This window comes from Chelonia mydas, chromosome 24 (genome assembly GCF_015237465.2).
Source record: "Chelonia mydas isolate rCheMyd1 chromosome 24, rCheMyd1.pri.v2, whole genome shotgun sequence".
NCBI lineage: Eukaryota > Metazoa > Chordata > Testudines > Cheloniidae > Chelonia > Chelonia mydas.
In genome coordinates, this window is record NC_051264.2 from 1,511,660 (window position 1) to 1,538,369 (window position 26,710).

The window sequence follows — 26,710 nt, forward strand, 5'->3', positions numbered from 1 at the left end:
TTCTGAGATTGTCTCACTGTTGGTAGTGCCAAAGCAGTTAGGAGATGGCAGTGGTCACCTGGAACCATTTTAACCACTGTGTTGCCTGAACCTGTTGAAAGGAGTTCTGCAAGGAACAGGAGTGAAAATGCATGGAGCTGTGCTGGTGTCGGCAACAGTCACATGTTTTCCAGGAGGGGAAAAAGGCCTAAATATTGTGAAAGAGCAGCCAGTCTTGGCATAATATGTGCCTGCTTGAAGAGGTGGAGTTGCCATGCTTATCTGAGTAGTGGGGGAAAAAAAATTTTTTTTGTAAACCTTAAGGAACATCATTATTTTGAAAATGGCATCTTAAAGCCCTTGTACAATGTGTAGAGTCTGAAGTATTTCAGTTCCTAAATCAGTATAATGTAAGTATCAGACGGCATGCAATAGGAGTGTTCTCAATTCATCTAAACTTGTGCAGTGTGCTCCAGTGCTATTGGGGTGGACTGCCATATTTTTACAGTGACAACACTATTTCCGGAGCAGTGATGTCTCTACAGGAAAGTTGTTTTTACTGCTGCTGGCCTGGGCTTCTCTTTTCTTTCTCTCCCTGAGTGTCTGGTGTAATTGAACTCCTGCCCCACCTTCTTTCTTTTGACACAGTGGAAGCAGGAGAGTTAAGGTTTCAACTCTCAGTGAATCTGGGCCAGGAGCAACAAAAACTTCATTTCCGGAGAGATGCTGGTGGCCCAGTGAGACAGCAAATCTTTCAGCCTCCATTCCATCTCTTGCACAGAAGATAGAAAATCTTTAGGGATGTGGAATTGGAATGTATGGTTTTTTATGCTGTGGAGATTAATGAATATAATGTTTAGCAAACCTAAAACAGAGCTGTGTACCTCATGATAGTTCTGGTGCTTTCTAGTTATTTAAAAATAACCCAGGGCAATGCTAATTTCCCCCCCAGCATTCCAAACTTAATAGAACATACCCAAAGGTGTTACTTGTGTGGTGGATGCATGAGCTGCGAAGTGTGTTTTAACACTCCTTGGAAATGTGGGCTTCAAACACTGCTGTATTGTAAGTACCGTGGATTTGGCTTTAACAAATACAGTACTTTCCTCTGTTAATGAGGCAGGGGATACAGGTTGTATTGACATTGTCATGTTGTGTATGTCTAGGCCGCAGTCCTGTGTACCACTTTACTCACATAAGCAGGTCTATTAACTTCAATGAGACTACTTACATTAGTAAATAGTAAAGTTGTGTGTGTTGTAAGGGCAGGATCTTTAGTGTGTTGTGGATGCCTGTGAGGTTATTGAGAGGAGGAGGGAGGGCCGCTTACAGTTGTAGCTGTGATGCTGGAAGGTTCAGTAAGAACCTTTGCTGCAGTCTTGGTGTCTTCCTCATGTAGTAAATAACTCCTTTGAAGGCCCTCTTTGTCCTGTGCCATCTACAGCTTCTCATCCCAAAGCATCTGTATAGACATGGGGATCAGTACACCAGTGCCATTCTGTCCTCTCCATGGTTTGTCCTCCACTACGCCCAGCCAGGTCATGCCCTCGTGTCCAGTTTCCTGACATCTAGTTGGTGGTCGGCTTCTAGGTCTGACTGACCTTGGTTGAGTTTGCATTATTTTCTTGGGCATCCTGTCATCTGTTTGTCTTCTACAGCGTCACCACCGTCATAATCTCTTTTGATGGCAGCCAATCCTGTACCCTGACTTCACAGCCTACTTTCATTTCCACTTATTTCTCCTTTATACCTGCTGTCTTCAGAAGGGCTCTCATTTCTACTGCTTCCAGCCTTCCAGGGACTGTTTCATATAAGGCAGCTGCTTCCAGACCTTAGGGTTTGAACTGTGACGTGAAAGCTTGTCTCCCCCGCCAGCAGAAGTTGGTCCAATAAAAACTGCTACCTCACTCCCCTTGTCTCGCTCATCTCGTGGGACCAATAGGGCTACAAGAGTGCGAACCTTAAAATCTAGTCAGCTTAAAACAAGGGAGCATTAAACTGGCTACTCACAAAGCAGTATCCAGAATATGGCTGAAATCTTCCTGAATAAGAGTAAAAATCAGCATTTGGAAATTCAAGTGTGACGATGTGACGCAGCAGGGAGGGGGGAGTGTTGACCTGGGAATGTGCCCTGGGGACGGGAGACCTGAGAGCCTGTTACCTGAGCCAGGAGGGGGAGGGGGAGGTAACACCTCTGCCCAGGAATGTGGACGGAGGCTGCAGCAGGGAACCTGCTCGGTGGAGTTAGTTTCAGGTTGGGGCTGGGTGGAGGAACACAGGGAACCCCAGGGCTGGGGTCTAAGCTCCCTGCTCCCCCAGAAGGACTTCACTGAGGGGTCCTGGGTGTCCCCACAAGCTCTGTTTTGGACTGTGTTCCTGTTGTCCAATAAACCTTCTGTTTTACTGGCTGGCTGAGAGTCTCAGTGAATCCCAGGAAGAGGGGTGCAGGGCCTGGACTCCCCCACACTCCGTGACATCAAGCCCATTTAAATGTAAGGGTGCTAAAAGAATTGTTTACAAAGCTACTGTCTAAAATTAGAATGAAGCATTGTTTAGAACAGCAGAGGAATCTAAAGAACCTTAGGGGCCTTTAGCAACTTGAGAGTCAATATGACAATTGACTATCAATCATAAGGTCGGGTCTAGAATGTCTGGGTAGCCCCATCCATTTTGCTTTATTTTTCATTTTTCATTAAAATTCACAGTGTCGGCTGGTATGTTTCAGTTAGGTGGTGGCTAAATGGTTTAGTAGTTTGGGTAAAATGTTGGATCCTCTCTACTTACCTCATTTGTGGGAGTTGGCACAGTTTTGGGGATAAACCTTATTAAATGACTTGAGAAAGCAATCCCAGTCCAATACTAACAATACAGTAGTCCTCATTTACAGTGTCCATGGGACCTGTCTCATTCCTCAAAGTTGAAGTATCTTGCAGGATGACTGAAAGAGTCACAAGGGGGGAAAAATACATTAAAAGAACATCAGGGCTGCAACAGAAAATGAAAACCAAAGGAATTCTCAGTTAGGGATGAAATGAGCTGTATCTCCACCAGTACTCAGCCCACAGGGAGCGCTAAGGAAGGAGTGGAAGATGCCCCATTGCGTGCAGAGGTATTGGAGGAGATGTGGTAGATTTCATCCTTAACTATACATTTCCTTGCTTTTGTTGGTTTTCATCACAGCAGTTGGTATGGTCCTGGCAGTTCCTTTCCTATGTAAAGTTTTCATTACTTTTTTTAAAAAAGGCAAACGTCATTCTGTTCAATATGTAAACGTACTGTACATAGGTGGCGTAAGGTGGTGGTGGTGTGTGATTTCTCTGAGCAGCATGCTTATTGTCAGAGCTACTTGTCAATAACTGGGCCGGTAGCTATGTTAAAACAGCTGAGAGCCATTGTGGACATGTCCTGTTCTGAACATCTTTAGAAACAAATGTTCAGGGTTTCAAGCAACTACCTCTGTAATGCATGCATCCTGTAAGAAAGTAATGGGTAGTCCAATGGTGATAGAAAGGAGACCCTGCGTAGAAGTAATATGAAGGGTACTGGGGGAATTTTTAAAATGTATTAAATGGTGATAAACCAATACTCTGTTTTGTGTGGTATGCACTCCCCTTTCTGCTCCTGAGGAGAGAGGCAGTTCCATTCTCTGTCCCCAAACTTATTTCTTCTGGGTTTAGACTTCTGAACTCTGTGCAGTTAAAGGGCCCCATCATTATGGTACCAAGGGAACAGACTTGCGGTAACTAATATAGGCTAGAATTTGTATTACTAAATGAATTTTGTGAACACAGTTAACTCTCAAATGGCCATGTTGAGATTCTATAACAAACCTCAGGAATGATGTAATTCCAAAATATAGAGGAAAATACAGATCAGCACAGAATGGCAAAGCCATTCAGGTGTGAATGCCTTTAAGTAGAGGGTGCTTCGGCAGAGCCATGCTGCAGAGACCTAGACCTTGGAGATGGCTCCGTCTGGGTGCTAGATCAGGTCTCATCCGCAGCACCCTATATGTTGTAGGTGAATGAGATATGCCTGTGGCCATCATGTCATGGCACCAGACCTCTGTCTCCTTAGGCCTTATCGAGAGAATGGAAAGGCCTCATTCGTTCTGGCAGAACATGCCCAACCAGAGTCTTGTCTGCCATTCAGGAAAATGAGAACTACCCATTATTCCTCATTCGCCTTCTCATCTCTGGGTTCTCATTGTTGTCATATCATATTAAATATTTAATAATTAGACTAAAGCCCCTACATTTTTCAGTATGTATAGATAAAGCATGAAATAGTGCATTTTGTCAAAGTTAATCTGTGCTGTTTTTATTCAGATATTGAGGTGTATCAAAGCCAGAAGTAAAAGCCAATAATATTATGAAATAACTGACTGAGGTTTTTAAGAGACAGAGCCTGTCTAAAAATTCTACATCTGTCTGAAAAGTCTCTCTCCACTTGTCAAAAGGAGGAGCCAAAATTACTCTATCTAAAAGAGATTGGAGAGGCCTGGAATTCTTTTTTTCAGTTTGTATATGGTTGGCTTCAGTGTTTCCCCTGTTGCAGTCAGTTGGTCAGTTTCCTGCTGCTTGTCTGGGTCTTAAGCACAGCCAGCCACAATAGAGGAGAGGGATGCTTGTTTATATTAATTGTGAGAAGCTCACAGTTGGCTTGAAGACTTTGGGGTAGGTGTAATATCTGAAACTATTTTAAACTTTAAAATGGATGATGTCCTCTCCTTTAATCCAAAGAGTACACATTTTAGGCCCTGCTACCACATTCTGATCCATGTAGGCCTGCGCTCATGTGGAGTCCAGTTGAACTCACTGGGTCTCCATGTGGATGCAGGGATCTGAGGCTTCACGTTTCATGAGATGATCTCACTGTTGCAGTGTCATAAGTGAGCCCATAGCAACAAAAATGTAAAAGTCACTGAAATTTATCGCAATATCTTTATTTCCAAAGAGGAGAGACTGCAAGTTGACAGTAGGAAGGGAATAGAAAAGCCCTCTCTCCATGCTGCCTGTCTCGGGTGATGGCTTCCTCCATCCAACTATTAACCTTTTGGAGTGCTGAAGAGCATGAAGAGGGGAAGGGTATATGTGACCTTTCAAAGAGAGAGAATGGGATTAATCAACAAGCAAACCTTCTAATTTCAGCTTTAGTCTCTCAACTCCTTTGGACTGGCAGGTGGCAGAATGTTTGAGCTGTAAAGTCTGTTCTCAAATGGATATGCTAGCCTGTGGAGACAGACCCAAATGTGTCTGAATCCCAGTTGGCCCAAGTCTGGGGTGACACGGAAGCTTTGAAATTCCTTGTAATTCTTTATTTTAGAGTGGGAGCAGATAGGAGCATCTGCCCTTTTCCCAACAGACGAATCCTAAGAAGTGGATAATTAGACGAAGACTCCAAACAGGATGGATTTGATTTTTCATAGATACTAGATCCTAAGGTCAGAAGGGACCATTATGATCATTTAGTCTGACCTCCTGCACAACACAGGCCACATAATCTCACCCACCCACTCCTGCTCAGGAAGACTCAGTTTAATCGTGGATTTCTACATAAAAGTGCATTCTCTTTGGTTGTTATAACCTTAATACATATTCTTCACAACTCCAGAGAGAGATGTAGGTTTCATTTTTACAAGGTACACACTATACATTTTTAAAGTGACTTTTATTTTGAAAACTCTTCAGATTAGTTTTACAGCTATATCAGAAAATGAATGGTTAATTCATTTACCAAAGGTAATTGAAGAGATATTTATGAAGTCATTGGGAGGTGAACTATTTCCAATTCAACAGGTTAATCATTAATATTTGGAGGATTTTCTTGCCATGCTGTATTAGGAGGAGAACATCACCAGACAGACAGTTAAATTGTTTTATTTAACTAAAACAACGTTATGTATTCTGGTTTTTTTTCTTCAACAGCAAACATATAAAATTTTAACAAAACAAGCATGAATTTTTTAATTTAGTTAAACATTCACTTTTTTTAAAATTAGGGTTTTTTTTTGTTAAAATTGTTTTTTAGAAAACTTTTTTTTTTAGGAAAACAAAAATTAAATCAACCGTCAGCTAGGTCAACACGAGAAACTTAAAATATTGACTTCTGCACTCTAACTCAGTCCTCTTCACCTTCATTTTCCTGTTTGTTCATAATCTGGAAAAGAAAAACAAGCTTTCCTGCTTTTTCAGGTCCCAAATGATTTCTCAATTTGGAATGAATTAGTCCAAAGGAAGAAAATATTCTTTCTACACCGGCAGAAGAAGCTACTGCTGTTAAGTGAGATTATCACTTTAACAGACTCTGAATCCAAGTGTTTAAGTGACTTCCACCAGTTCACTGGTGTGACTTTCTTTAAAACATCATCAGCAAACATATGTTTCTTGAATGGTTCTTATTCCCAAACAAATGACAGGTTTCAGAGTAGCAGCCGTGTTAGTCTGTATTCGCAAAAAGAAAAGGAGTACTTGTGGCACCTTAGAGACTAACAAATTTATTTGTTAGTCTCTAAGGTGCCACGAGTACTCCTTTTCTTTATTCCCAAACTGGGTCTCTTTTACGGCCTGCTGCCATTATAGGTTTTCCCTTCTAGTGAGAGAATGGTACGGCAGATCTCAAATCAATGAAGGCTACACAGACCTCAATACTTCTGGAACATGCTGCTCAAGCAGTTTAACTTTTGTTTCTACTGCCTGTCCCTCCCTTCTCACATTTATCTCCAGACTTCTTCTCCTTGTCCAGATCGATGCCGCCCCCAACAGTCTTCTATTCATTGAACTTTTTGAAACTTTGCACTTGTAGAGAGAGATAAGGGATTGACTCTGTGTACACATTTGCAGAGGGACAATAGGGTTGAGGTCTGTTATTTCTCACCTCTATATATTATTTAAAAACATTTTTGCTGTTAACAAGTATGTTACCTCTGGAGACACAAATCCACAGTTTGAGAACTGCAAAACGAAGCATCTCTGATGGTATCTTCTAGACTGAGCACTGAGTCCCACTGGGTAGAGAGAAGGATTAACTTAAATCTATACATAAGCCCCTGGAACCCCATGAGATTGGGTCCCTAATCCATGAACTATTGGAACTCATTTACAAAACTTGTTTTAAACATTACATTAATATATTGTTTCATACTATAGAATTAGAATTGATAATCCCTATTCCATGATGAGATCTTTCAGCTATAATGTATCTTTATCTTTAGACAGGTTTTTTTCCTCAAAGCATTTTATCAAAAAAATCCGATTTAAATAAAAAAATTTGATTTAAAATTTTTTTCTTTTAAATCATTGATTTTTATCCACCCTGACCCCAAAGAAAAGGAGTAAAAACCTAAGCACTCCTTGAATTTGTGTTGGTAAAATGATCTGCTTGATTTGTGCTGCTTTGTGATCCCCTTCTCTCCTTTGTCCACCCCAGAATACCTTTTATCAGTCTTTTCCCACAAGGAAACTACTGGAGTTGAGTTCTCTATTCAAGTTATCTTGGCACTGCTGCTAGGCAAGGGGGCATGTTCTTGCTATGGTTAAAAACAGTTCTTGCCTAAAATCTAACCCCCCCTTCCCCCCCCCCCCAAAAAAACAAAACAACAAAAAACAAACAAGCTGTTTAACGTAAGTTTTTCTCATTAATATCTTTGAATGGGCATTTGCTGTGTGAGGAGTCATCATGAGATTGTACAATGCAGTAGGCTGGTGGTATTGAATGGTGATATTTAATACATTCAAGGAGTGTGGGGGACATTAAGTGAGATGGATAACTTCAAATTCTTCAGGAGACAAGATTTTTACTGCTGACTAGCTCTTGGTTTAACAGTTTTCTTCTTTTTCCTTCCCCGACTGCCTAATACTGTTTGAGAAAAAAGATAATTCACTTTAATAAATTATAAAACTTGTTTCATTGCAGTGGGTTGTCATTTTTTTTCTTCAGCAGATTTACTGTTTGACTAGAATAAAATTCACTTAGATTAACTCTTCCTTTCAGAGACTGAAACTACTTGCCAGTGAGTTTGGGGGAGGGTGGGGAGGGGCATGTGTGAGTATGGTAAGACACGCGTGTTATGGTGATCGTAACGTTTGGAGGGTTCAGATTTTCTTTCACTTTGCCATTTAAAACTGATATATCTTATATATTCATAGAAGGTTAGGATTGGAAGGGACCTCAGGAGGTCATCTAGTCCAACCCCCTGCTTGAAGCAGGACCAATCCCCAGTTTTTGCCCCAGATCCCTAAATGGCCCCCTCAATGTGTTGTTTGGATATCTTGTCTTTGCTTTCCCATTTAAAGTCAATTAAAGTTGTGTACATGTATCCAGAGGCAAAGCAGATCCATAGAATTTAAGAAACTGTTTAACTGAATGTATGTGAAATCTCTAAGGTGCCACAAGTACTCCTTTTCTTTTTGGAATATTATACTTTCCATTGTAAATTCTGGCAGTTCTCTGTTCTGTTACCTAATGGATTAAAAGGATTTGTGAAAAAGTTACACCTCTTAACCTTAATACTATAAGTAATTTGGTGTTTAAGCCATTGGGAAATCTTAAGTACATTCTGTAAGGAGTAACAATGTGATATGTTTCAACCAAATTCCCTTTGTTTTTGTTATATGGCTAAATAAAAGGCCTCTGTATGGCTTTCGGGTGGTGGGGTTGTATCCGCTATAGGCTTGTGTTTAGATCAGAAAAGCTGACTTAACTTAAAAGTTGAGAGTATCTTCTCTTTTTAAACTGTGTCTGGTAATATTCAGTGAGGCACCCAGGGACTCTGATGTATTGGGGGTAGCTTGTTATATGTGCAGGTGAAGATGATTACTCCTGCGTTTGAAAGGAGATTGTCTGTTTGCTAAACAAATTTACTGTTCTGATTTAATGTGAGCTGTGGCTATGCATGTGAGTTTCTTGAATACATTTGTAACAAGCCAGAGATAGTAATCTTCAGATTTTGTTTGTAAAAGGAAATCTTGAGTGAAAGGAAATCAGACAGATGCAGACTTTCAGGAAGTTTCAAAATGGTTGCTTAGTAATAGTCCCTTGTTGTTGAATAAGTCCAAATCTAATGCATTCTCCTCTTCCCGCTCCCCCGCCACCCAATGAATCATTCCTTAACTTACTTGCTTGTTAAAGTCCCTGATTCTAATTTAATCTTGGAGACTTGACAGTTTTAAATACCTACTAGTGCAATGTGATTCTGAATAGGTATTTCAATAGCTTATTGTGTCAATCTTCACAACAGTTTTCAACAAACTAGCAGCAGTATGGAAGAATGTGGCACTGAAATATGCACAGATACAGTCGATGGAGTATCTCTGCTTTGAATTCAGGGGCATCTTTTCTAGAATTCTGCTTAGTTTAATGTAACATTGTATATTTACTAGCCCTCTAAGACCTATAGCAAGAGCACATGAGAAGGTGTATATCCATTACAGTACCTTGAAATAGGAGATTCTGGAATACTCTTTTAGGATTGCTTTAACAAAATGTCAGTTTCTGATTTTCTATCCATCTACTTAAAGTACTTCGGTGGTTTTGTTAAGGCTGAATGTTTCAGTGAGGTTTGGACTCTGTCTGCTCAAGTGGAAAAATGGGTTAAAGCAACAATAGGAGGTCCAGGCCCTCACTAGAGATCACTGAGGGACTGGTCCTGCAAAGTGCTGAGCATCAGATGGTGGTTCCTGACCTTCCTGTGGGGGTGTTGGAGCCCCCACCTTCTGATGAGGGTTGGTGGATGGGCTTCCCTCATACAATGTCCTGGCATGCAATGCTGTGACTCCTTGCTTTGTCTAGTTTCGCTCTAACTTCTTGTGTTTCTCTTTTTATGATGATACTAAACTGCTCAAGATAGTTAAGACCAAAGCAGACTGTGAAGAACTTCAAAAAGATCTCACAAAACTAAGTGATTGGGCAACAAAATGGCAAATGAAATTTAATGTGGATAAATGTAAAGTAATCCACATTGGAAATAAATAACCCTAATTATATATACAATATGATGGGGTCTAATTTAACTACAACTAATCAGGAGAAAGATCTTGGAGACATCGTGGATAGTTCTCTGAAGACGTCCACGCAGTGTGCAGCGGCAGTGAAAAAAGCAAACGGAATGTTAGAAATCATTAAAAAAGGGATAGAGAATAAGACAGAGAATATTTTATTGCCCTTCTATAAATCCGTGGTACGCCCACATCTTGAATACTGTGTACAGTTGTGGTCCCCTCATCTCAAAAAAGATACACTGGCATTAGAAAAGGGCAACTAAAATGATTAGGGATTTGGAACGGGTCCCATATGAGGAGAGATTAAAGAGGCTAGGACTTGTCAGTTTGGAAAAGAGGAGACTAAGGGGGATAGGATAGAGGTCTATAAACTCATGAGTGGTGTGGAGAAAGTGAAGAAGGAAAAGTTATTTACTTGTTCCCATAATAGAAGAACTAGGGGCCACCAGATGAAATGAATGGGCAGCAGGTTTAAAACAAATAAAAGGAAAGTTCTTCACTCAGCGCCCAGTCAACCTGTGGAACTCCTTGCCTGAGGAGGTTGTGAAGGCTAGGACTATAACAGGGTTTAAAAGAGAACTGGATAAATTCATGGAGGTTAAGTCCATTAATGGCAATTAGCCAGGATAGGTAAGGAATGGTGTCCCTAGCCTCTGTTTGTCAGAGGGTGGAGATGGATGGCAGGAGAGAGATCACTAGACCATTACCTGTTAGGTTCACTCTCTCTAGGGCACCTGGCATTGGCCACTGTTGGTAGACAGGATACTGGGCTGGATGGACCTTTGGTCTGACCCATTATGGCTGTTCTTATGTTCTTATCCCTTCTGGCCTTGGAATCTATCAAATAGCATAGCTGTAACCTAACTTTTCAATTGGGTAACAGTCATAAAAATATTCCTGTGCAGGTAAGGTACATTAACACAGACTAGTAACCAGAGTCCATTATTTTTTTAATTTGAGATCTAAATTGTCTTGATATTAAGAACTGGTGGGGTGGGGAGCTCCCATTAGCATTACAGTGTAATTGCTGAGGAGATGAACAAGTCCAAGGGCATGTTTAAGTCAGTAAATCCTTAATTGCATTTTATTTACTGGGAAACTTCATAACTTCAGGGTGGCTAATGCCAGACACAAATTGACCTGAAGTCTGCGTGAGGTGGTTATATTCCAGTTGTGATTTCCTCCTTCGTTTTTCCCATTCCCAAGTCTTTGACCTACACTGAGCTGCTTTTTACTGCCTGTTCCTGTTTATCCCCATTCTTCTGCTCCATTCTGGTTTGGGGGTAACACCCAGTTATTGCATAATCAGTTTCCTTGTGCTGTGATTGGGTCAGAGCATGTTTTTGAAGTTGTGTTGAATGTGAGCTTGGGCTTCCTGTTTAAAAAGTTTCTCTCACCTTTCCTAGCAAAACTGTGACCCACCTCTGTTGAAAGCCTCTCCAAATGTCTTAACACTGATCCTAAACTGTGCCATTTTCTGACTGCAACTGAGGACTGTTAATGTAAAAAAACACTGCCACAAAACCCCACTTAAAATAAGAGAAGAGAATGTGCTTCAGGATCTCTGGTCTGGAAGATAAGAGCATTGCACTGCTGAAGTGAAAGATTCGTAACCTAGGAAAACCTCAGGTGAGGAATAAGCAACGGGAGCAGATGAGCCCTCATGAAATGCACCCTGTTCTCCTCCATGTTGCTTTAATAAAAAAAGGCTTTCCAATGGCTTCAAGTGTCATGGTCCTACTAAGTAGCCTGCAGGAGTCTACGTAGCTGCATCAGCCTTGTTGGAGTGGAAATCTGTCAATTTCATGAAAAAACTCCTACAGACACAGGCAGACATCTTCCTTTCCAAATGCAAACAGATGGACGTCATACCAAAAGGACTGAAGGTAAAAAATCCATTACAATCTACATACCACACAGACTATGCTGACAGCTTGTGCCACACACTCTGAAAGAAACTGCGGAACCACCTGATCAACATCCTCTACAGCAAACAGGGAAAGATTAAGAATGAGCTCTCAAGCTGGATACTCTCATAAAAATTCCTCGTGGCTGGACTTTACAAAAACTAGACAAGCCATTTACAATACATACTTTGCTTCTCTACAAAAGAAAAAGGACACTAAACTATCTAAACTACTACATGCCACAAGGGGCCACAACAGTGGTTCCCTTAACCCACCCAGCAATATTGTTAATCTATCCAACTATACTCTTAGCCCAGCGGAAGAATCTCTCCTATCTCGAGGCCTCTCCTTCTGCCCCTCCACCCCCACGAACATGATACAGTTCTGTGGTGACCTAGAATCCTATTTTTGATGTCTCCGACTCAAGGAATATTTCCAACACACCTCTGAACAACATACTAACCCACAGAGACCTTCCTACCAACACTACAAAAAGAAGGATTCTGGGTGGACTCCTCCTGAAGGTCAAAACAACAGATTGGACTTCTACATAGAGTGCTTCTGCTGATGTGCATGGGCTGCTGTCGTCATCATGAATAGGTCGGAATATGTACAAGAGGCTGCTCAGCAGCTCTCCAACACCACTTTCTACAAGCCATTACCCTCTGATCCCACTGAGGGTTACCAAAAGAAACGACAGCATTTGCTCAAGAAACTCCCTGAAAAAGCACAAGAACAAATCCGCACAGACACACCCCTGGAACCCCGACCTTGGGGTATTCTGTCTGCTACCCAAGATCCATAAACCTGGAAATCCTGGACGTCCCATCATCTCAGGCATTGGCACCCTGACAGCAGGATTGTCTGGCTATGTAGACTCCCTCCTCAGGCCCTACGCTACCAGCACTCCCAGCTATCTTCGAGACACCACTGACTTCCTGAGAAAACTACAGTCCATCGGTGATCTTCCTGAAAACACCATCCTAGCCACTATGGATGTAGAAGCCCTCTTCACAAACATTCCACACAAAGATGGACTACAAGCCGTCAGGAACAGTATCCCCGATAATGTCATGGCAAACCTGGTGGCTGAACTTTGTGACTTTGTCCTCACCCAGAACTATTTCACATTTGGGGACAATGTATACCTTCAAATCAGCGGCACTGCCGTGGGTACCCGCATGGCCCCACAGTATGCCAACATTTTTATGGCTGACTTAGAACAACGCTTCCTCAGCTCTCGTCCCCTAATCCCCTACTCGTGCTACATTGATGACATCTTCATCATCTGGACCCATGGAAAAGAAGCCCTTGAAGAATTCCACCATGATTTCGACAATTTCCATCCCACCATCAACCTCAGCCTGGACCAGTCCACACAAGAGATCCACTTCCTGGACACTACGGTGCTAATAAGCAATGGTCACATAAACACCACCCTATACCAGAAATCTACTGACCGCTATGCCTACCTACATGCCTCCAGCTTTCATCCAGACCACACCACACGATCCATTATCTTCAGCCAAGCTCTACGATACAATCGCATTTGCTCCAACCCCTCAGACAGAGACAAATACCTACAAGATCTCTATCAAGCATTCTTACAACTACAATACCCACCTGCTGAAGTGAAGAAACAGATTGACAGAGCCAGAAGAGTACCCAGAAGTTACCTACTACAGGACAGGCCCAACAAAGAAAATAACAGAACGCCACTAGCCGTCACCTTCAGCCCTCAACTAAAACCTCTCCAACGCATCATCAGGGATCTACAACCTGTCCTGAAGGACGACCCATCACTCTCACAGATCTTGAGAGACAGGCCAGTCCTTGCTTACAGTCAGCCCCCCAACCTGAAGCAAATACTCAGCAGCAACCACACAACAGAACCACTAACCCAGGAACCTATCCTTGCAACAAAGCCCGTTGCCAATTGTGTCCACATATCTATTCAGGGGACGCCATCATAGGGCCTAATCACATCAGCCACACTATCAGAGGCTCGTTCACCTGCACATCTACCAATGTGATATATGCCATCATGTGCCAGCAATGCTCCTCTGCCATGTACATTGGCCAAACGGGACAGTCTCTACATAAAAGAATAAATGGACACAAATCAGACGTCAAGAATTATAACATTCAAAAACCAGTCGGAGAACACTTCAATCTCTTTGGTCACTCGATTGCAGACCTTAAAGTGGCAGTTCTTCAACAGTAAAACTTTCAAAAAACAGACCCCCCCCCCCCCCCCCCCCCCCCCCCCCCCCCCCCCCCCCCCCCCCCCCCCCCCGACGTTCTTGTCAACTGCTGGAAATGGCCCACCTTGATTATCACTACAAAAGGTTTTTTTCCTCCCTGCTCTCCTGCTGGTAATAGCTCACCTAACCTGATCACTCTCGTTAGTGTGTATGGTAACACCCATTGTTTCATGTTCTCTGTGTATATAAATCTCCCCACTGTATTTTCCACTGAATGCATCCGATGAAGTGAGCTGTAGCTCATGAAAGCTTATGCTCAAATAAATTTGTTAGTCTCTAAGGTCATCTCACAAGTCCTCCTTTTCTTTTAGCCTTGTTGGAGTAATTCTTGGAGTCATGGAATCACTGTGACTTCTTGAAACCTAAAATGCACTGTGTCTTGCTAGGTGTTACTCAAATATGCCTTTACTAATAGAGCTACAACCCTCAGACTATATGCGGTGCATAGTCTGTCTCAAGATCTTAGAAGCCTCTTGCCTCACTCATATCTAGCATCAAGGTACAGATTTATAGGGAAACGGAGCTCTCACCTTTCTACTTCAGAGAGTAGTTGGTAGTTGCTGCCAACTGTGAGAATGGAAAAACCTGCTCTGAAAGACACATGCATATGATAGCCTAATTTTGGCAATTAATTGATCTTCAACTACTAGTAGTAGATATGCCCAATGGCCTGTGACGGGATGTTAGATGGGGTGGGATCTGAGTTACTACAGAGAATTCTTTCCTGGGTGGCTGGCTGGTGAGTCTTGCCCACGTGCTCAGGGTTTAGCTGATAGCCATATTTGGGGTCAGGAAGGAATTTTCCTCCAGAGCAGATTGGCAGAGGCCCTGGGGTTTTTTCGCTTTCCTCTGCAGCATGGGGCATGGGTCACTTACTGGAGGATTCTCTGCATCTTGAAGTCTTTAAACCACGATTTGAGGACTTCAGTAGCTCAGACATAGGTTAGAGGTTTGTTACAGGAGTAGGTGGGTGAGATTCTGTGGCTTGCATTGTTCAGGAGGTCAGACTAGACAATCATAATGGTCCCTTCTGACCTTAAAGTCTATGATTCAGTCCTTATAATGCTTGGTCAAATTATTCACTCAAATATTGCACAGGAAAGCAAAGGATCATAAGAGAACAAAGATCAGTAGAAATGGCCCATTCCACCCATTGTGGCAAACTTGATCATCTTGTGTCAGCCCTGCAGTTTTTTTTACATTGTCTAACTAAATGCTAGATTGAGTTAAAGATGTCCTTCTTTTGGTGTGGGGAGCCTGCTATAATTGAGACCTCCATGACCCTGGTCATGCCAGGTGTATGTGCTGACACTAAAGCACTGTATCTAAAAAAATAAAATGTAAATGACTCAGAGGTTCCTGTCTTGTTAGGTGGATGAGGCTACATCTCCTACCTGGATTCATCAGCTCGGCCTCCCCAATTTACACATGGTAGCTTCAAGAGGACCTGGAAGTACTTTTTTATGAATGGGATTATGACGGGGTTGCTGGTGATAGCAAAGGACAGGGCTTGATGACCAGAAGTTCCCTTCCAGTCCTCTGAGCCAAACCTTGGACTGAGCACCTAGAATGAAGTACCATGAAAACTTAATAGTGCCCACGTTGCTATGTATTGGTGATATGAGGTTTGGTTATTAGGATGTTGCTTTTAAATTGCTTTGTTTGTTGCTTTTCTTATGTGTACAACACTAACAAACTTGTGCTCGGATATTCTGTTGCCAGGTAGCTGGTTTTGCTTGTGGAACGCCACCAAACAAGAAGTTCTTAGAATTTTACACCCACCCCTCCTCCCCCCACCACCAAACACACCGAGAGTGCAGGAGGGAGAAAAATTAAAATATTGACTGTTTAAAAGTCAAGGACTTGATTTCAATTACATCCCTTATTTCCCCCTCTCATATGAATGTCTCAAATGGCATCAAATATCGTGTTTGTGGGGAGAGTCGGTTCTGTGATTTCTGTCAACACTAATTTCTCATAACATGCTTCTTGGTTAAAATAACCTTCTGCCATGTCTCGCCTACTGTAGATGATAGAAGACTTCAACCAAGGGCAAGGTTCAACACAACAGTGTATGTCTTCACCCCTGGCTGCCATTTTCCTTGTGCCTGTTTTAACCCTTGTCCTGCCTGGCTACATTTAATAGACTTGTCTGGCACTTGTCCCAAATGTTATGAAGGCCCTAGCCACCTTTATTGATTGTTGTGGGACTGCACTCTCAGCCCAGCTTTCTGGTTTGGTGTGCAGTGGCCATGTTAGGCCATACATCTTGTCTTGTCATTGCTTACATGTGCATGATTTATTCTGCCTTTGAAAAAGTGACAGCAACAAATCTTAATTTGTGTGAAATTTGGATAGATTCCCAATAAATCTAAATTAATAACTCAAAGCAATTACATAAATACCATCCTTTCCTACCTTTCTGGTCAGCTGCCTGTTTCACTTCTCAGATAACTAATTAGAAAGGTAACATGAAGGCTCTCACGCTATAGACTCCTGCCACTGGCCGTTTGAGTTATATAAGGATCCTTTAAAAAGCACAAGTGAAGAAAATGCAAGGACTTCTAGACTTTAATCTCCTAGCAGAGCAAGCATGATTCAGGAGAGATTTCTCAGCCATGGATCACTTGAAGATAATCAGGTTCTGGAAAGAGTGCTGCATACAACCATTTATTGTTACCACTCTTGTAGACTATGAAAAGGCCTTTCACAAAGTGGAAATAGAAGCATCCAGAGGAAAGGATCCTAAAATGCGTTTAAGTGAATGGTCCTGTGACTACCAGTACCTTTTGCCTTCTCGCTATAGAGAATCTTCAGAAGTCCTGGATGGGAGGTAGAGGAACGGATTGGAGCAGAATCACCGAGAGACCTCAAAGTAGTGATTTAAAGAGCTGGACACTGATGAGGAATGCAGACAAGAATAAAAGCATCTTCAGAAATATTGGTGTATAAAGGTAGCGATTACTATTAAACTGTCTGTTTTGGGTCAATTGCTACCAATTACTGCAGACCAGGAAATGAGGTGAAGAGAAGACTGGATTGTGATGGGGGGTGGGGGTATGGGTTAGGGGACAATAGTATCAGAAGGGTAAACACCCTTTATTCACTACTGTCTACCACATGGAGGAGAAACTACTGGATTAGAACTCCAGGATTGGGAAGATGATGCCCTGTAGAGAAGTAAACCAGTGATTTGGAGCAAGCCACGGTGAGAGGATGATGGGGAAACAGATGTATGAGTGGTCTGACCTTATTTAACTCAAGATGCTTGGCATTTTACAAAATATGCCTGATGACCTCAAGGCTCAGGTACACAAACTGTAAAATCACATGAATTAAAACTGAACTTGACACAATGCCAACTCAAAGAATCCCTCCCAACTGACTCAGTCACACAGAAGCCTGTGGCTGAGACTTGCAAAGCTAGGTGCCTAAATTTGTTTTTAAATCTCTGTTCAGGCACTGAGTAACAGCCGCATAGCTTTCAGAGGTGCTGAATACCTTTATCTCCCACTGACTTTGTGGGTTCTTATCACTCCTACAAACCAGGCCACTTGTACTTAGTCGCCTAACTTTAAGCACCTGGCTTCAAAAGTGTTGGGCATTGTGAGAAGGTGAAGCTTGAAGGTCAAACATGCTCTGTTGGGAGTGAATTTCAGATCTGAAGGCCCTCAACTGAGAATACCTAGTTCCCAGGTGGACCCATCTAGTGATGATCAGCAAGAGCATCTACACTGTTGAGATTAAGCCTAAGGAGAGGAGGGGCAATCTCAGACCTAATCATGACCCCAGGCATTACCTGGAAATGAATCGGAAGTTTGTGCAGTCTATGGGATGTGTGTGATGTACTCCATGCAAGAAACACTGCGAGTTAAGCAGGTAGCATCTGACATTACCTGAATTTTCTTCAAGGGTAACCTCAGAGTGTTCTGTAGGAATTGGTGTGGGAGCAACCATGGAATGGGGGATGGTAACTTAGCATGCATCCAAAAGGAAAAGTTACAAACGCTTTGGCAAGTAAATATGGTTGGAGATGGTGATTGAGAGGAAGCACGCTTGGACTTATTTGCTAACTAGGTGTCTCCTGAATTTCTAGCATCCAAACAGGGACTCCTAGATTGTGAACCTAGTGAAAGGCAAGTTAATAAAACCTTCACCTGAGTGAAGAGAAATTGCTGCCACTTACCCATGGGCGTGTCTAAAGAAACCTGCCTGCTTTGAGTAGACGAACTTTCATGATCAGAGACAGTTTTTGGCCAAGCCATCTACAGTGAGCGGATGTGTTCCTTCAGAAAGCCTCCCCTCTTCATAGGAGAGAGATTTCCTTCATACGTTTTGAAGAAGGCTTGCTTCCACAGGCAATACAACAAAGCTTGTTCAGGATCTTCTGTAAAGCTCTGAAGCACTCTACACAATGCAAACTGCTTGACAGCTGTGCTGGAATTCCTTTTTTAGCCTTGATTTCTCTTACTCCTCAGCTCCATATTATTTATTTATCCCTCCTTCACTTGTGTAGTCTACACAAGTGCTTGGCCACTTCCTTTCCTTGCTTCTAAAGCTGAGCATCCTTTCATCACTTGCTGTTTGTAGCATGTTCAGTGCGCACATCCTGAAAAGAATTAGCGGTGACATTTTGTTGGGCCCAAACAACCACCTCATTAGGTCATCATTCTATGGTAACTACTATGTAATTACAGACAAATTAGTTATTTCTCCCTTTGTAAACCAAATTGTTCCATGTTATTTAATAAGGCTAACTCAGATGGTACCAATGCTTGGAATGGCATGGGAACTCTAGTATAATTACCAGATTCTCTGCACCTCATGGATTAAGTTCATGATAGTAACTCTGTATTATAGATTACATGGTTATTTGTGCACTGTGGAATAGTTTATTTTTAGAAGAATGGATACTTCATGCAGGTTTCAGTGGTTTGCATGCAAAATCTTGTAAAAGATGTAATTTATAAGTCGGTCATATTTATGCTTGCTCCACAAATTAAATGTAGTACTAATTACATGCACTAAGTATCTCCAAATTTACTATAGTGCTCTTGTTAACCTTTGATTATTGTAATTTTGTAACTTGCCACCAAAAATGAAACATCCTATTTTGCAAGATATTTCTGCTGTGCGTTAACACAATAAACAAACAATTTACTCCTTTTTGACTGACACATTGGATTCTTAATTTGTGTTTTCTGAACAGAATGTAGTGCTAAATTTTGAAGTAATCTGTTTTATCAGCTTTGGAACATACTAAAACATTCATTAATGGACTAGATTTTACTAGAATTAAACAGTCTCGAACAGTCCATTTCTAATAGATGGTACAGAGAAGTGGGTTAACCTGTAGTTTTTAGCTGCCTAATATTGTGTAGGAGCTTTAATCCTGTTCATAACAGAATGAGTTGAAAATGATATATCAATTAAAAGGATATATTGTCTGTTTAAACCTTAGAAATACGAGGTGAATGAGGTAATATCGGTTATTGGACCGAAGAACTTCTTTGGTCCGATATATAGGATATTTGAAATAGATAAGTATTAGGTAACAAATTACTTCACCCATCTTGTAGCTGTGTTGGTCCCAGGATATTAGAGACAACAATCCTGCATATGAATTTAAACATTAGCTGTTTTTAAGTGTTTAGCCTGTGGTGTTAATGCATTAATGATACAACTTTTTATATGGTGCTTGTGTGATGAAAATTAAGTTAGTTTCATGTTCTTGGTGAATTTCACTTTCACGTTCTTAATTCTCTGATGTCTGGAATGTAAATGCAGGGGAGATTTTGTGTAAAAACTGTCTGGATTAGAAATATTTCCACGATTACTTTTAAATTTAATCAGTCCAGATTTCATAAATATTTGGTGGTTTTTAACAAAATCTAAATCTCTGGGTCAAATATGAGTTGTTGTCCTTGTCACTTTCTAGAAGAATTGCACTGTACAAAGCTTAGAACAGAATCTGATGCCTTAACAAGAACTCAACGCCACACTTCTAAAGCTCACAAGTGTATCTTAGTTTGGTATTAGAGTGGGTTAGACTGGGGCAACAAATGCACCAACACACACACACAATATAATGGTTGAAAACTTCACTAGAGATCACGACAAACAGAGTAGGATGATGTGTGTATCCTTAGTGTAGTCTTGCTTGTGAGGTCTAAAGTCATATGGCGATACTTTATATGAAAGTTGTACAGAACATTTTATCTCCTGTATAAGTTTACTTGAAACAAAAAAAAGACAAGACATGAAATAGGGGCACAAGCTCAGTATTGTGTGTTTGCATCAGGGATAAAATGGTGTGTGTATAATGTGTGTAGGCACTCAGTGCTGAAGCATTCAATATATTTGGATGAAAGCTGTGTATGAATTTCCAAAGTGCAGCAAGTCTCTTGCTTATTAGCTGAATTTCTTTGAGAATTGATCAGAAGCCTCTCTGCGGGTGCAGGGATTTGGCTTTCAAAGGCACATGAACTGGAGTGTGAGCAGCAGTCTCTCTAGAGGGTCGGGCAGGGGTTGGAACTCTTAGGTATTCTTCTTTGCTCTTCTGCTGACTCACTGACCTTGGAGAAAGCCACTTAACATGTCTGTTCCTCATTTTATAAATCTTCCAGGTGTGAGGTAGTCCAGATATAGCTTTGAAAATGTAAAGTGCTATACAAGTGTTAATTCTCCATATAACTAGTATATATTTTATCAATATTACAAGTAACTAAATAGTTAAATATAATGGGCCAAATTCTGCTATTATGTAGGTATTCGGTGCTCAGCCTCTGTAACATCAATGGAATTGAGTACCTGTGTCTGAAGAAACATTAACTGAGGCAAATTCTATCATTTAGACCAAATGAATTAATGACTTGCACCTTCCAACAATGTGGCATCAGTGTTTGAATACAGAAGTCTTCAGGGTAACATTTAAGAAAGGTCTGCTATTTACTATCAGTTTGTAATCATCCCCATCATATTTGAACTTTTTGGGTATTCTGATAGTGACAGATTTCCATAGGCCTCTGTTGTAAATGCAACATAAATTAATACCCTCTTATTATCTAGTGTTTCTTTAGTGTTGCTAAATTCACACCCAGTTCTAGGACAAAAAGCTTTGAAGGGCTCAAGCTGCCAGCAGATGTTTGCTAGGAACATCTGTCAAAAGCTAGTTTGAATTGGGTTGCCTCATGGTAGCTGAGCATTCTTAGTAGTAGTTCAGTATATTTTTGCAGCAAATAGGTGTAGAATATTGTCATCTTAATAGGTCTTAATTCTAGTTCATGGCAATATTTCAAAATGATCTCAGTACAGAGACCCAGAGCTGATGGGCATTCATTGGGCTGAAGGAAGCCAGCATTATGGTTACTGAGCAATTTTTTGCAGGTTTTTCTGTACTACTGAACAAAATTCTCATGATCATGAGATTCCTCAGTTACCACCAATTGCACACCATTCCCTAATAATGGATCTGCCTTATCTCTGTTGCACCAACCAAACCTTCTTTTCCTCTGTCAAATCACTCTTCACAACTTGCATCTGACTTTTCTCCTCAAGCCTCTGGTGCCGTCTGCTTCCACTCTTGCACCTGATCCTTAGTTGTTAGATTGCACTTATATAATCTAGACCTAAATTCTCCTAGGGGAAGGGACCTTGCCTTTCTGTGTACCTATAAAGTGCCATGTACACATGCTGTGCTATATAGAGCTGCAGGAATCTGTAGTTTGAAATTGCTTTATTTTGGCACAGTTGTAATGCATCAGTGTAGGACTTGAAAAACCTACTCTCCCCAAACATAATTAGGTTGGGTGATTGGGGCTGAATGGTACCCTGTCTGCTTTAATGGCTTGAGGAGTGCAGGTGTGGCAGTTCCTAGTTATAGCATTTGAGTGGTGCTCTTCAGCCCTGCTGTCTCCCCCCTCACTCATCCCCTGGCAGTGTGCGAAAGTCTGAGTGAGAGGGCTAAGGAATGGCTCAGAGCCTGGGGGTAGATGTGGTATGTAGCAGGAGTCCAAGAGGAGCAAGACTGGGGTATACCAGAATGGTACAGCGGAGCTCCAAAGGACCAATATTGCTGTGGGGAACAGACCAGAGAGAGAGTAGTGGTGTTGAGTCCAGTCCATTAGGCAAGACCTAGGCCTCATGGGGATATAGTCAGAGGAAACAACTTGTGGAAGACGAGCTTTCAGGCCCAAATTTTAGGGGAAGACCCAACATCTTGCCACTGGGACCTCAAGTCATGGGAAGGCCTGATGAGCAGGAGACACTGTGCAGATGGGGCCCCAACTACTATGGGTCTGGGGTGTCCAGGGGTGTAGTGGATGGCTGACCAGTGAAGGATGGATAAGGAAAACTGAGAGCGGGAGGCCAGAGCCTTTGAGCTCAGCCAGTCAGGGAAGATATGAGACCAGACCTACTCTGGGGATGGACAGCCTGAACATGTCAGACCATCTGGGGATGGGCGCTAGACTAGACAAATGGAGGGGGTTCAGGGGAAAAAGCATGTAGGTTAGACTTAAAACCGCTTCATTTGATTTTCCCTTGCTCTTGGGAGATACTCCTGAGTACTGTAAGCACATGCACTGTTTTATCTCTCTGTAGGTAGTAGTAACTGACTTGACGTGGGGTGGAGGGAGGGTTTTGGGGTATTTTGGCCTGAACAATAAATTGAGTGCTTAGACTTGGACTAGTAAGGATTGGATACATTTTTTCCAAGCCCTGCTGATGTGCACAGGTATTGGAATAAGAGATATATTACATGACCACCAGATGGAATACAAAGTAACTTTTTTTTTTTTTTGCACACCACCACCTTTCCTACAAAAACATGATGCCATGGTCAGAACCTTTGGGTACATTCTTAGTGTGTTATCAAACCCCAACAAAATATCAGTCATAATCCTAGTGTGGTGAAATGCATGGTGAGGATGTCAGGGATAAAGCTGCTGTTAGGACAGTGAGGATGCTGTGAAGACGTGGTTTCATTTCCGTTGATGGTGTGGCATGCATGGAAGGTAGAGTAATGTGGGGTATGGTGACCTACCTGGTTTTGGCTGGAACATGTACAAGAGCTGTAACTGATCACCTCTGTGAAACACCTGTAACAAATTGATTGTAGGAAGAGAGTACACCAGTTATAATCAAGTTACTGGTATTGAAGGGGAAAAATTAAGGGGTTGATGCCTTGATGTCTGACGCCAGGATTTCAGGAATGCTACAAAAATCCCCATCTTTCCTGCATTGACTATTCCCTGACTCCTAACACCAGGGAGGTAAGCCTGTGTGTTGGTGAGATGCAGAAGAATGAGATTATTGGCATTCTCTTTCTTATGGATACGTCTTTATTAATTGCTTCTCCACATTGATGGAATGTCCTTAAAATTTGTTTTGGGAACTAAACAGTTAAAATAGCGTTGGAGGAAATGAGCTCTCATGAATGAAGACAAAGTTTGGCAAGATGCCAGAATCTGCTGGGGGGGGGGGTGGGGGGAGGCAGCTAACTGACTTTTATACCACAAACGACTTAAAAAAATTAAGAGATAATTCCATGTCCTGAGGTTACAAACCGGCTGCAACTGGTTTTTTTCCCCTGCCCCCGCTAGGCATCATGGGTAAAAGTAAGCATCCCCCTTTTCTTTTGTTTAATATAACAGTACAGCGCATGATTGGCAGGGAAGTGCCCGTTTTGAGACAGGGTTTCTGCAGGTCCCTAGAGGGGGATGGCACGCGGGGCCGCCCATGTTCTACGGAGAGGGCTTCTCATAAAAAAAATCTGTCTTTCTTTCCCTCCCTCCCCCTTCTCACTCTGTCTTCTCTTCTTTCTGTCTCTTCCTCCCTTCTTTTCTCTCTGTCTCTAATTTTCTTGACAACTAAAGGAGGCAGCAGGATATTGTACCTGTAAGTATTCTTTAGACTGTCCTTTTTAACAGACAAAAGGCTCTTTATGGATTATATCATGGCTGTTTTCTCTCTCCTTTAACATGAGTTGGAAGGTTAAATGTAATGTTTTTTACATTATATTTAAAGAGAACTGCACTGTTGCTTGTGTTTGCTGTTGGACTGATTCCCTCCCCTACCTCCCAAAAAACCTCACCTCTGTTCACGTTCCTTGTTCAGAGTGCGGTGTTCTTGTGGAATTACTAAGTATGACTCTCCCTGATCTAAAGCTGCAAGGGAAGGCTTATTTTGGGTATATAAAAATTTTTCTTTTGTCTGTAGTGCTGATGGCTTGATGTAATAGCTCCCCCCCCCCCCCTTCTTTTCATGTCAGCTCCAACCCCTCTCTGTGAATGGAGTCAACCAGCTGACGAGGGTTAGTGCTGGCACGGTGCCAGGGGCTGTGAATCTGTGTGTGCGTGTGTGTAAGTGTATACAGAGCACAAAGGGAAGGCCTGCAGTCTAGGAAATCACAGGCTATTATATAAGGCAGCCTGCGTCATCTCTGCTTGCTCAGGCTGACGGATGGGGAGTAGAGCTAGAGGAGGATTGTTAAGAGGAAAACTCCCCCTTTATTTTTAAATGACCAGTTCATTGAGAATGGATAATGTCTGCAGCCTTGCAGGGCTAGTTTCCCCAAACATTCAATTACAGCCACATTCCTTGTGAGGAAGAGATTTCTTCCCTCCATCCACCCCTTTTGGCTTTTGGAAAGAGGGAAGCAGCTTATATTTTTGTCGCCTCATATTTTAAATGATTTTGAGTGGGGAAACCTACAGAATGCCTTGACGTATCTAACGGCTGAAGTTAGTTAAGGTCTCTGTTTTAATACCAAACTGGTTTTAATAACTTAGCTTTTCAGAAAAAAAACACACCTGAAAAATAAATGTCAGATACTAGAGCAAATACTAACATTTTGCTCCTTCTGCTCCTCTTTCTTGGTAGAGCCTGACAAATGGTAGTAGAAATACTTTTTTTTTATGCCATCTGCTACACACAGTTGGGTTTGTACCGTACAAAAGTCAAACACATGACAGCAAAACTATAGAATGTTCTGAGCTTCCACACATCTGGACAGTTGCCGTTTTGGGTTCTGGCTGGGGTTGTAGTGTGTTAACTGCTGTACGGTTTCTATACTCCGTTGCAGTGATGGGCATTTTGTTATGTGAGACAGTGAATTGATTTAGAAGTTGTAATTTTTTCTTACTGACCACAATTTTTTTGCATTCATTTTTTTAATTTGCTTTCTAGATACGTTGTACTGCACAGACCCCGAATTTGTGTTGGAGAGATGAGAATTATGTATGCACATTAATGAATAGAGCTGTCGTAATGTTACCGTTTCCTTTATGTGAGTACTTATATTTGCTGTGATTATATTTGCTGTGATCATTCAGATCTAAAGAACTGGTTTGTAAGGGAAAACAGTGGAACTGTTTAGTGAGTTTGCGCTGAAATGACTATAAGAATTTATGGTCTGCTGCAATCTAGAGACAGCTCCCTGATTCTGTTGAGAACTAGCATTACGGTTTGTCTTTTTAAATTTTTTTTAACTCTTGCACAATCTGAATGAAATTATGAATAAAAACCTAGTTTGAATCCCTAATTTATGAATGGCTCTTCTCACTTTCAGCATTTGGAATATTTAAGAATATTTATTTGCTTGCAATTTTTCCTTTGTCAAGGAGGATTTAGGATTGTCTTTCTTTTAAAGAAAGATGCATTTTTTGTTCATGATAAAACCTACGTGATAGGCCTACTTTTCCTCCTTAGCTGCATGAAATTCCCCCCATCCACAAATATCCAATCACACCATAGTATCTCTTTGCAAGTTACACACTAACGTGAATTGAGTGTAATATTCCTTGACAACTTACAAGCTGAAGCATCAGGATTCGAAGAGCAGCGTGTTATTTGTTAGTGTTTGGTATCGGTGTTCTTGCAGATCTCTCTTCTGATTGCCTAGCCGTTAAGTCATAATTACCTTTTTAGGTTGTTATCCTTTTTATAGCATTGTATGGAAATGCTCATCTTGGGAGCCAGCCATTTTGTGTGTGCTGTGTTGAAATGCATTTTACGACATAGATGTTGGTTTGTATTCAGCATAGATGGAAGTTAAGACATTGTAGCATTGCATATGTCAGGCTCCTTTGAGTCATTAGACAAATGATTTCATCGTACGCTGCCGGTCAGCTGCCCCAGCAGGTTCAGAATGAGAAGCCAAAATCTGTGTAAAATCCTTAGTTTACATATAGGCTTGTTTTTTGTTTGAGGGTGAAACTGGAATCTTTAGCATGTCTGAATTTAAAGTGGCTCTTGGGTAGCATGAGTGGAGAGTCTTAAGGTAAGCAGGACCTTTGCTTTGTTAGTGTGTATAAAGAATTTTCAATACCAGTAAACAATAGAAGATTGATTTAATATTTTCTTTTGTCCAAAAGAGGTATTTATTTTGAATACATTTATTAGGATGTAGCAGGGTTTCTGTTTTTTGGAATTGTAGATACCAAGATGGTGGAAATTGGCTTTTTGGATTGACTCCTCTGTTTAAAATCAGTTGGATTTGTGGAAGTAAGAAGACTTCAGCATTTTTAATTTGCCTGTAGCTTTAATGTGCGTTGAGGTGGTT

General features: G+C 41.5%; 1 protein-coding gene across 6 annotated transcripts in view; it reads left to right on the forward strand.

Annotated features, from left to right (window-relative positions):
* Nucleotides 1-26,710, forward strand: part of GATAD2B (GATA zinc finger domain containing 2B) — an 83,827-nt gene that overhangs the window by 4,158 nt on the left and 52,959 nt on the right. For 2 of the 6 annotated variants that reach the window (XM_043535626.1, XM_037882638.2), the window contains exon 2: nucleotides 25,336-25,435. The exons of 2 other annotated variants lie outside the window; for them this stretch is intronic. In XM_043535626.1, coding sequence (XP_043391561.1) covers nucleotides 25,434-25,435 — 2 coding nt within the window. In that variant the 5' untranslated portion in view covers nucleotides 25,336-25,433. Of the gene's footprint in view, nucleotides 1-23,776; nucleotides 24,046-25,335; nucleotides 25,436-26,710 lie in introns of those variants that run through there. 2 more of the 6 variants (XM_007067817.4, XM_043535628.1) reach the window with 2 other exon arrangements.